The sequence below is a fragment of the Varanus komodoensis genome, unplaced genomic scaffold (genome assembly GCF_004798865.1).
Source record: "Varanus komodoensis strain SLA01 unplaced genomic scaffold, ASM479886v1 scaffold1, whole genome shotgun sequence".
NCBI lineage: Eukaryota > Metazoa > Chordata > Lepidosauria > Squamata > Varanidae > Varanus > Varanus komodoensis.
The window spans coordinates 58,044,075-58,056,077 of NW_025335268.1; the positions used below are offsets into that span (position 1 = coordinate 58,044,075).

Consider the following 12,003-nt stretch of genomic DNA (forward strand, 5'->3'; position numbering starts at 1 on the left):
TATGAAAGTCAGAGTGAAAGAAGTACCCAAGGCTGTGAATATGTTACACACACATAAACATGTGTTGACTCAGGAGTTTTAAAAATCAACAGGCATATTGTAGGCAAGTACATATAATGCTGATAACAGAACGAATGTAGCAACTTATCTAATTTTTTCCAACAGAAGAGTTGGAACATCAAGATGGTGAATTGCAGATAAATTGCATTGTACTTTTTCTATGACAAAACCAAGACAAAAGTTTTTTGTCTTAGGTCATGCATCACCTTCGTTACCTCCCCCACAAAGGACAACCCCCCCCCGTTCTATAAATATATATGGCAAATTACATCAACAGTATAATCTTAGATATTGCATAATGGCATTTACTTAGCAAGACTACAGGCTAAAACTTAGAGCTCTAGTAAGCAGATGGCAGCAGTCTAACCATCACTGTACCAGCACATCATCACATGTTGTGATGCTTATGGTGGTATATTTCAAAAGCAACCTTTTCAGATTTGCAGCCATCAGTCATGTGATATAAGCAATATGCTCACAGAAGTTACTAACCCTACACCTCCAAATGCTTCTCATCTGCCCACCTACAATATGTTAGTCATCCATAGCTCAAACAAAAAGAAAAGATGCATAAAGATTCACTATATAATTACCTAAAGCAATTCTTCACTATGAATGACCAAGCATATAGTTAATTAGAAGCCTATATGAGAAGATGTATTTCTACTGTCCCCTCACACTTAGCATCTTTTTCTTCCTTGGTAAATAGGGGGAAATGCCCCAGCCACTGATGAAACATTATTTATGGCAGTGCATAAAATCAAAACTGAACAACACAATGTCTTTGCATGGTGCCCTCTTTAAAAAAGAAAACCCTTTATAAACAACTAAACATACCAACAGCTGTTCCTTATCTCTCATAGAAAGATAAATATACCAAGTATAGAATAATGAGGTCTCTGGTATAAAAATGAAATAAAGCAAATATCTAAGTTCTGGAATTATTTATATAGTTTTTGTTTTAAACCCTGATAATTTCATTGGCTTAGAACATACACAAGAAAACTCTTGTGCCCTCTTCATGTTGGAGAGGGCAAATATTACGTTCCATCAAGTCAGAGATGGCAAAACACAATTTTCCAGGTGATACGCAGTATATGAAAGGCATCACCAGGCAAAATTCTAATCCCCGTGATGATGACTGGCACTCTCAGCAGAAGAAAGGTGAATATTGGGTAGTGAGGGATAGACAATGTATCCTGACAAGCAGGTTAACTCAGGGGTTGCTGACAGACACCAGTGCACCCCAAACACCTTTCTTGGCACTGATGCCATACACCTCCCAGGGTTTTTTTAAGGAACATATATTGCAATGCATCACTCTACTAGGAGTTGCCGAGTACCCCACTGTGGAAACGAGTTATAAAATATGAAATGGACAATTTGAAGGACATTATGGGCTGCAGAGAAAGTTGAAGCTTGTCCCATCCATCCTGTTTCTTTCTTTCTAAGTTGTGTGAGAGTGCTTACTTGCAGTTACTGTTCCCATTCTTGTACCTAGTACTCAACCCCATTTCATTGTTCTCCAGGAGTTCTTAAACTGTCACTTTGTTTTCTACATTTGCCATTCCTCTGCTTATTTCTAATTCCCAGACGAGAGTCTTCATGTTTATCTTTTTTACTTCAGCTGTTTTTGGAATCATTCACCCAGAAGTCCAGGTTTGTTTCTTTGTTTTCTTTGCTTTCCTTATGGAGGTTCATTACAAAACATAAGCCTTAAGCAACCTTGGATAATGTAACAGGCATGAGAACAGCAGACAAAAACTTACATGGAAATAAGTTCAAGAGCTACCATAAACTTGACAAAATTACCAAAAGGGAAATCATGTTGTCAGAACACTTGCTTCTGCAGAAAGCAAGAATATATAATTATTCCTTTCCCAAACCCTTAGCTTTGAGGAGGCCAGAAACTAAAAAATTCTCCCTTCACCCTCATCAGCTATTCAAAGGCATGTGCAGATACTGAGTCATATAAATAAATCACTTGTGGGGAGGCTTGGAAATGTGTAGGTGAGTGTTAAAATAGCTTGCACGTATGTTTATTAGAATGTAGACAGCATGATGGATTTGGAGAGATTTATTGTATAATTTTGCTGTGCTAAGCCATCAACTAATATTAGATTAGCTAACGTTCACCAGAAGATGTAAGAATAGCAAGAACAAACTGGTATGCTGGTGAATAAACTAGGCAAAATCTGATCTATGTCAGGAGGAAATGTAATATTTGCCTTACTAACCACAGCTGAATAATCATTTCTCCCTTAACACTCTAAGCAAACTGAAAAGCATACACATCCAAGTGACCCCCATGCTTCTCCCATATGGCAAGCATCAAGAATGAGTGTTGGACAATCTCCATTAAGCCAAGCCAACACAGCCAGTGGTTCGGGCAGGTACAAGCTGCAGTCCAACATCTGGAGGGCCACACACTCCCATCTTTGCCGTACAGCATTAAAAGAAAAAAACGATATGATGGTGCAAACACATTCTATCCTGTAAAAATAGTGAATGATATAAGCAGGAGGCTTAAACCATGTTTGTCAGGCCCTGGTGCCAGTCCGGTTCCAGCAACTTCAGTGTTGCATCCCTGTGACCACACCAGTCCTACACAAATCTATTATTTAGCAGATGGTGTTCTGAGCTCTTTGCCAAAACAGGGTGCATAACACAAGTCTCAACAAATTGCAAAAAAAACTGACAGATTTTTTCATGTGCAGCTAAGCCTTAGAGTAGACCGCTTGTGCCCGAACCACTGCAAACCGCCCAAAGAGCTTCAGCTATTAGGTGGCACAGACATGAGATAAATAAATGAATTAATGAATGTTTGGCACAAGCTTGAGTCTTTCACATTCCCTAGAGAAACCTTCTTCTTCCAAGTCTCTTAAATGTATGTAGCAAGGATTTGGGGCATTTCATGACACAATGAGTTTTGGAGAGTTCCGGAGAGTTCCAAAGTCCAGGCTGGTATGAAACAGTCTTTCCAGAACTGATGACTTGTGCAGGGGAAGGACTGGAGGGATTAGCATGAATAATATCTGGGTATTGTGCCAAGTCTATGTTTTTGGATCCTTGCTTTTAACACCAGTGTGATGGTATTCTGGCTTTCTGACCATGTAAAGTAAAGCAACACTTGTCTCCTATGCTTTTATTTCAAAATGCAATCGTTACATCCCACTCTCTGACATGATTATCAATAATCAAATGCAGTAGCTATTGGAATGCTTGAATCATAGGATATATAGTTCTAGAGTAAAAAGTGGGCTACACTGTCCACCAAGAGCACCTTTGGGTGTATTAATATACATGTCCTCTATTGCAGAGATTATCAACTTTTGCAGGTGCTCAAACTCACATTATTCATGCCTGTAATTCTTATTATACAAACTATGTGTGTTCCTATTGTCAATGATCAGAAATGCTAGAAGTTGAAATCCGAAACTTTTAGAGATTTAATTTCTGCTGACATGATGTATGAGCCACCAAAAACTCTTCCACACTTTGCAGTAACTCTTCACAGAGGCAAGAATATTTGTAAGATGAGGATGGAGAGTTGCACCTGAACAAGCCGAAAAGGAATGTACAACAATAGCATCAACAGTCTTTATACAATAAGGTGACTCATGTGGTAAGCAGTCTAAAATGTTACAATTCCCACCAAGGGAGAGATCTAACTTCTGAAATGGCATGCAAAGTTATTCTTAAGATATGGACTCAACCAGAAATCACTATTTCCCTATTATGCATGATATAATCTTCTCCTAAGTTCTACACTAGCTACACCTACCACTAATAACTACTATACATGTTTAGGTTTCATAAGTAACCTAAAGCAGAGTCATGATTCTCCCAGGCTTTTCAACAGTTGTTTAACAAGCAGCCTGATGTGCTGTAAATTTAACTGGACAATACATTCAGATTTACTCAGATCGCCACATGACAGATGTAGCCTCTGAAAATGCCTCAAAATGAAATCTCTTTTAAAAGCCTAACTGCCATTGTTATTTAGCAGTAATACCTCAAACATTCCAAGTAAAATAATGTTCCAGATGGAGGTGTGCTCTTTTCAAAATCCACAACTCAGTACATCATTACTTCTCAGTCTACTGAATGCATTTTACCATTTCCTCCTTCTTTGTGTCAAAGTTAGAACACAGGATTTAGCAAAAACCTAGCCACAGCTGGTTCCCTTTCCTTTGACATAATCACACACACAAACACACCTACATAAGGTTACAAGATCCAGATTCCAGTTGGCACAGTAGGGCTGGTGGAAGCAGGTCACTCCTCCTCCCCTTTGCTCCTCCAGCCTCCTCAAATGCTACATGGAGGGCATGGTGACCCCGCCAAATGGGGCAGGCTGTGCTGCAAATAGAGCCAGGAGCTCAGAAGCACCGTATGAACAGAGGGCTGAGGCTCACTGGCAGACCACATGCTTGCATGAAGAAGGTACCCAGTTTGATCCCTGACATTTCCAGGTCAGACTGAGAAAGAATCCTGCCTGAAACACTGGAAAGCTTTGCCAGTCAGTGTTGTCAATACTGGCTAGGTGAGCCAATGGCCTAACAGTATGGGGCAGCTTCCTATACTCCTATGATTTTCAGAGTTCTCCCATCTCTCCCCACACTACAATCTACCACAGGCAAGGTGTGGCTCTCCAGATCTTGTTAGACTGCAACTCCCATCAGCCCTCTCCAGCACAGCCAAAGTGAGGGGTCACAGGAGGTACAGTCCAGCAAGGCAACCACCTTTGGTTTACCCCATTGGCAATGGTCCCCCAACCCTCTATTTGGAATTTCAGGATTAGATGAATTGCCTTGGGGAGGAGGAGAGACGGAAATCTGCTTCCACCGGCTCTGTTGCATGGAGTGCAAACTGAATCCAATCCATTCTTTTAAGTATTTGGGTAGGCCCATGGAGTTATAAGTTTAAATTATTGGAAATACTTGTTTCTCCATTGTTCTACAGAAACCAGTGGGCTACTATGAAATAACATTCTCCGTACTTCCGTAATGGAGAGTCCATATTCATTTCTATTCATGCCAAACTACCTAGAAGAAACATCGTTAGGATCTATTTTGGACTGACCTTTAAAAATAAACAGGACTTTGCATTTCAAATTTTGTTTCATCTTCCAGTTGGGTCATGTTGGACATCATCAAGAAATTTTTGAGATAACTTCTACCATCAAGAATCCAAGGATGCAACGTTTTAATTAGTCTGAAGCATTGGTTAGGGCTGTTCAGAACTGAAATCAATATCAAATTAAAACTGTAAATTATCAGAAATTTTCAAGTATGTTTAGCCATTTAATTAATGTGAGTGCTTTATGGCCAAGATCCTACTGATGTTGAAATCAATGAACATTCTGCTAGCTCAGCCCTGTATACTGCTACATGTTGTTTTTCTAGCCATTTGATAAAGTTTTCTGAATACAGAAGGTAACAATTAAAAGGCTTGTTTTGGATGCTATAAACAACATGCCAAACATCTATGTCTGAATCCGACACTTCACAAATAAACACCAGGCTCAGTATGAAAAGCATTACTTCTCATTCCAGGTCTTTGAAGCCTTACTGTTTTCTCACATCAGAGTCACAGAATCTCATGGAAATGCATATAGATCAGAATGCAAATATGCATAGATGCATTTCATGATACAACTGTTTTTAAACTGCTGGGCATTGTTATTTTTTAAAAAAGTTTTCCTTTGAATCAAAGTGGTATCCCAAATTATTTCTTCAGTACTCATGTCAGGATTATGGAAATCTTCATTTTCACTTATATATCCACCAGTGTGTCCCAATGAGAAAAGGGGACATGAGAAGATGCTACGAATAAAAACCTTGTGGTGGATGCCAAACTAACAAATGGCTTATTTGCATGGTATGCTCTAAATTTTCCTTTACACCCAAATGAAGACATTTGGGTGAGGAAAATGTTTCTACATTATATCGTAAATACTGTAGAATTTTGAATGGGTGGACTGATTCATGCCTTTGAGAGAGGTGCTATAAAAGTTGCCGAAATGAACTGTTTTCCCTTTTCTGTATGCAAGATCTTACCAGGTCCATAAGGGTACAAATTAGCAACAATTTAGTGTATAGAAAAAAAAACCCATGACATTTATTCTCATGTACAAGGATAGGCACAGTTTATGTTAATAACCCTTATGTTATTACTATAAAATACTTATTTCCACACTTACTATTAGATTTATTATTAGATTTATATCGTGATCACATAACTATTTAATAACTAAAAATACCCTTACATGACTACACAGACACTGGTGATGCAGATAAACATGAAAGAAAAACACCGTCTTGCTAATGAAAAACGTATGGCTACTTCATAATAAATGACAAAAGTCATACTTAGAAGGCCTGTTCAGGTAGGAAATAATTCCTACATTCAGTTCGTCACATGCAATAATCCACACGGGGTGTGGCCAGGTACAGTGGCCATACAAAAGCAGCAAAAATGTCCCATACGTGTGACTGTTTTCCTACTACGTAAGATACTTGGTACTAACTACATATAAGAGCCTTCTGTGTTGGAATGCATGCCATAAAGTGTTGCAATCTGTGACACTGTCCTCCTTTTATTTACCTATGTCAAAATACATCTGTACAGACAGTGCAAGAAAATGGTATGGTAGAAACATCATTGCTTGTATGGTGTGTACATGTACTTGTTTTGTCCTACTAACAGCTCTGGCCAAACAGGTTTTGCTGGCTTCTAAAGCTCCACAAAACCTTGCAAAACCTGAGAGCACCAATGACAATAGAGCACACTCAGTGGACAACAATGCCTTTGTCATACCATCCTCAACTTTCTGAAAAAGACTGACCATCTCCAATGTAAATGGTAATCCTCTCTTTCTGTGGCTTGGCATTTCATTACCCAAAATGGGGAGCAATGAATTGAGAATGTACAATATGGATTTCCATACAACAATACTCTTGAATTACACTTATAGCCTCTACTTCCTCCAGGAGCTCCATGTGGCTTACGCAATGTGTTCCTCTCCAGTGCCATGGTCTACGCACAACATGGATAAGCTGTAGCTGGATGGCTGGAAAGGAGGTGGGGAAAGTGACAGGTACTTGCATGGTTTTTGCTTGCCCGTTTGATCTTCACATAAAAGGAGTGCATAGCTCAATTTCACACAGTGAATTTCATGGCTGGGTGAGAATCTAGTTTTCCCTGTATGTTATACACAAATGTTTGTAACCATTCCCTGAAAAAGTTGTTGTTGATGGGGGAGGGTTGCTTAAGAAAAGCAGCTTTGAAGGTTACAATTTTGAGCACAGAAGTGGCACAGTCAAAGGAGTCATTTAATAGTTTATCCATCCATTTTTTTAAACTCTAAAAGGGTCCCAAACTGTTCCTCCTCCTCACAGATTTGTATATAATGTAAGACCCATCCCGAGGAGTGATTTGAAATATGGATATTGGTCATGATTTGTATACAAGCATCAAATTATATAAACTTCAACTACAGGCTCATCTTCAGCACACCATAAGTCCGTTACTATGCCTTTTCAGTGGAATTTAAGTCCTATCACACCCAATGAAGCTTACTTCCAAGTAAGCATATAAAGCCACAGGGTTCATTGGCATTTGCTTCCAGAGTGGTGTGTTCAGGGTTAGACTGTCCATTTGCAATAGACCATTACCAAACTCAACTGCCAGTCTGTGCCAGTAGCATGAAGAAATGTTTACCCCAGGCAGACAAAAAAGATGTGCTAATGTTTCATTCACAGCATTCCATTGGTGTTTAAAGTATCACAGCAACAAAAGACAGCATGTAAGTCGAAGTGTTTCTTCTTTGCAGAATCGCATCCCAACTTTAGCCTGTTATTCAAAGTTATTTATAAGGCTGTAGGATAAAGTCCACATTTTTCTAATAGAAACCAGGGCATGTAATGTAATATGCGACTGTATCATGTAAAAGAGCATCTCCTTGGTTCTCAATGCCAGCAATAACTATTGCTTTCTATAACCATTAAATATTTAACTTCCCAAGACTTTACCTTTTTAATAGTGTACTCTTGCAACACCCAGGTTCACTTATTTTCATTGCTTGATATTAAAAAGTATATCAATTCCATACATTGTCTTTTGCTCTACAATAGGTTTTAAAATGTAAGATGTGCTGATATTCAGTTATGTAAGGCTACACATACAAAAAGTATCAAACACAGGAAAAGTCCTTATATTTCTTTTCCAGTTTTCTTGTATCAATAGGGTACAAATAATCCCGTGAAACAATGAGCACTGCTCATGCAGCAGCAGTTGTAGATTTGAACAAGCGATTGTTTTGACTCTGATGCTAACTGAACATGATATTCTACCATCTCCTTTTGCCACATATCTTGGCTACAAGAAAACCGACAATGACTAGCAAAACACAAGCACATATTGCTATTGAAACAAACCAACCACTGAGATTCCTGCTCGCAGTTGGCACAAGCCCAAAGCTTCCTGCTTTACTGTGTGGTGGCAACAACTACAGGTCATGTTAAGCTCTCAGAATATATCAGCCTGGTTTAGGCAGCTGCAGGTGGTAGGAACAGAAGGGATTGCATCACTGCTTTCAAAAGAACCCTTCTGGACTCTGATCATTCTCCACACCACTGCCTTCACCACCAGCACCTGTGCCACCACCACTGTTTAATTTTTAACTGGGGGACTGTGCAATGTGCAATCCGTTTGATTCCCTTCTTTACAAAATGGGAAAGCCATGCCTATAGCTATAACCCTTGGAAGAATGTACTCTCTGCATGCATCCACATGGCAGCTGCTGCAGGGGCAGGCGGGGGAGGGGAGGGATGTAGTGCAGCACAGTGGAAGAGGCAGGTGCCTTCACCCTGGTCCTCCAGGGCACACCTGTGCCCACAGGTTGTGCCAACCACACCACCCACCCTGCTCCAGTGATTTCCCCACTGCATCTGCGGCTGGGACAACACTGGCCCCACCAGTCCCGCAGGAGGGGGAATGTGGTGCACGAACAAAGTGCCACTCGGGTACATCCCTGTAGCCTCAGCAACACGTCATGGGTGCAGTCACTGCTCCCAAAGTCATACGGGGACTCTCTTCAATCCCAGTCTGAAAAACACTATCAGCTCATCATCTAGATCATACAGATTAACGGGAGTGGGAAAGAGAGGGAGAGAAAGAAGGAGAAATGTGAGAAGGAAATTCAAATTTTAAAAGCCTTCTCTATCCCGATAAAGGTTATTAAAAAAGAAGTTCAAGAGTATCTCTTTTTTTTTTTTTTCCTTCGGTCACCCCCTACTTCGACTTTTACGCGAGTCAAGTCAAATGATCTTAACACTCTGAGCCACTTTCTATAGGCTGGAGAGGGAGCGAGAGGTCGCTGTAGAAGCCTGGATCTTTTCCCGCCCTTTCAATGCGTTCTCTTTGGAAGGGGTTAGTGATTGTTATCTAGGAAACAACCAGAGGGTGATCGTTATTCTGCACTAATTAACACGCACATGCAGATTACGCGTGCCGCGTGCATTCCGCAACGGCAAAATGGGAATAGGTTGTCCTCAGATCTTTTCTAGTCCTCCCTTGTAAAAGTCACAGGGAACGTGAAAATGCTATCCGCACAGGGAAGGAGCAGAAAAGGATCCACATGTCTCCCTCGGAAAGCTGCAGCCCTTCTCCTCTCCTCCCGCGCCGTCCCCCATCAACTTTTCTCTCGGCACTTACCTTCCAGCCGGCCGAGCTGTTGCTGTCGCCCTTATCCTTGAAGTAGGGCACGCAGCGCACCATCCACTCGTAGATCTGGGAGAGCGTGAGGCGCTTCTCTGGGGAGCTCTCGATGGCGCGGGTGATAAGGTCGGCGTAGGATAAGTTGCCCCACGCGTTTCTCCGCGACGAGCATTTTCTGGGCGCCGCCGCCCCTGCTTGCTGCTGCTGCTGCTGCCCGCCGCTCGGCGCGTTGGCGCCCTGTCCGCCTCCCTCGCCGGACAGCCCTGAGAAGGGAGCCAGAAGGCGGGCCGTGTCCTCCGGGGCCAGGGACTCGCCGCCGCCACTGGAGACGGCGACGGTCATGGCCGAGCTGCCCCCTTGCTCCTCGTCGTCGGCGTCGTCCTCTTCCTCCGGGATCATGGACGCGTCGTCGGCAGCCGCTTCCCCTGCGGGCTTGGCCGGGCTCGCCTGCAGCTCAGGCCTCTGCAGGGGCCACGTACAGGAGCGAGGGCGGCTCTGGGGCTCGAACTCGGGGTCCAGTTCTACCTCCAGGGGCGACAACGGGGCGGGGGGAGACGCCTCTGCCATCTTGGCCTCTCCCCCACTCTTGAAGCTGATCTTTCTTCCTGGGGGGCGGGATGTCCGCCAAGAGGAGCCCGGTCCCTCCTCCTCTCGCACCTCCTAGCAGCGATCAGCGAGGCTGAGCAAACATGCCACTCTCCATTAAAGGTCCGGCCGCCTCCTTTTCAGTCTTTCACCTCTCCGCCCTTGCCCCCTCCCCTCTAAAAAAGAGTCACAGGGAGATCAATAAACAATCCGGGGGGCGCCAGGTGCGCGCTCCCTTCGCCTAGTTCGCGTGGACGACCGATTCTGAAAGAAGCCCCAAACACGGCAGAGTTGCAAGCCAATCTCCGCGGCGGAGCGCCCGTGTGTTTGTTTATCTTTCACTCCGTGCAGAATTCCTCCAATAGCATCGCGCTGTATCCATTAAAGAGACCCCCCCACGCCTTGCCTCACGCTGCCCCCGCTTAAAAATTAATACAAAAAGAGAAAAAAGCCACGCGTCTCTCCTGCTTGTTGCTTTGGCGGACGTTTTCTTTTCTCTTGCAGTAATCTCCCTGACTTCACAACACTCCAAAGTCTCAAAACGTAGCCGATCGCGCCCGATACATTTGGGGAAGGAAACGCCTCCTCCCAAAAGGAAAGCAATGCACCCCCCCCCCCAAAAGGTGAAGAAAAAGGAAATCTTATCAAGGGGAGAAAGAAACTTAGATTGCTGTTGCCTTAAAAAAAAAAAAAAAAAAAAACCCTGCCCTATGTGAGAAAGAGTGGCTCAGAATCCTGTTAAGTCCAATCACCGATCTTCCAACAGGTCTAGAAAGCCCAAGTCCTTCGCAGAGCTGCCAAGGTTTTGTTCCAGCATCAACACTACCACATTCGTAACCTCCTCGCCGCCGCCGCCGCCGCCGCTGCCATCTTGACAGTTTCCCCCACCCCCATTTCACTCAAGTCATTTAAAAAAGCATTGGCTAAAAGAAAAAGAAGAAAAAAGACAGCGCGAGAGGTCATGCAAACGAAAGAAGGAAGGGGACGCAGGGACGGCAACAAAAGGCGGCAGCTTCCAGGAAGATTTTAAAGAATGGCTCAGTGGAAACGCGAGGAAATCCGGATTGAAATGCACGGGTGGAAAACGCAGCACCGCGGCATGGTCCTGGCTTCTGGAGCCGTCTCCAGCTCGTTTCACTTTGGAAGAAAAAGAAGCAACAGCGGCATTACGACAAAACGTTACAAAAATAAAATCCCGGCGCAACACGCCCGATGCTTCTGCAAAGAGAATGCAACGAGCGAAGGATCGGGCAGGGAGAAACCCCGCCGCTGCTGCTGCCGCGGCGGCGGCTGCAATTCGTTCGAGCTGCTTCTCAGCCTCCACTCAGCTGACTTCCACATTCCTTCTCCTAACAACCAGGAGCGGCAACACAAAGTTATAGACACACGCAGCGAGCCTCAACCTAACTCCGTCGCAGCCTGATGCCCGCCCACAAAATGGGCAGGGCGACATCGTCGGCGAAGGGGCGAACGCTCAAAACCGCTAGTACTACAGAGAGCCCAGTTATCGGCGGGATCTGTCTCTGTCATCATCAGCCAACGGGAGCGCTTTGCAGCCTGTCTTTAACCCCCTCCCTCCCCGAAAGCACAACATCACTACTAAAACCGGATCAGCGTGTAAAACAAAGCGGATAG

The 12,003-nt window shown here is 43.5% G+C and overlaps 1 protein-coding gene across 1 annotated transcript in view; it reads right to left on the reverse strand.

The window, feature by feature from the left end:
- The window catches only part of FOXO3 (forkhead box O3), a 132,234-nt gene extending 120,950 nt beyond the window's left edge, over positions 1–11,284 (reverse strand). Inside the window, exon 1 of the mRNA XM_044426851.1 lies at positions 9,781–11,284. Coding sequence (XP_044282786.1) covers positions 9,781–10,350 — 570 coding nt within the window. The 5' untranslated portion in view covers positions 10,351–11,284. The remainder of the gene's footprint in view (positions 1–9,780) is intronic.
- Between the last annotated feature and the right edge of the window lie 719 nt (positions 11,285–12,003).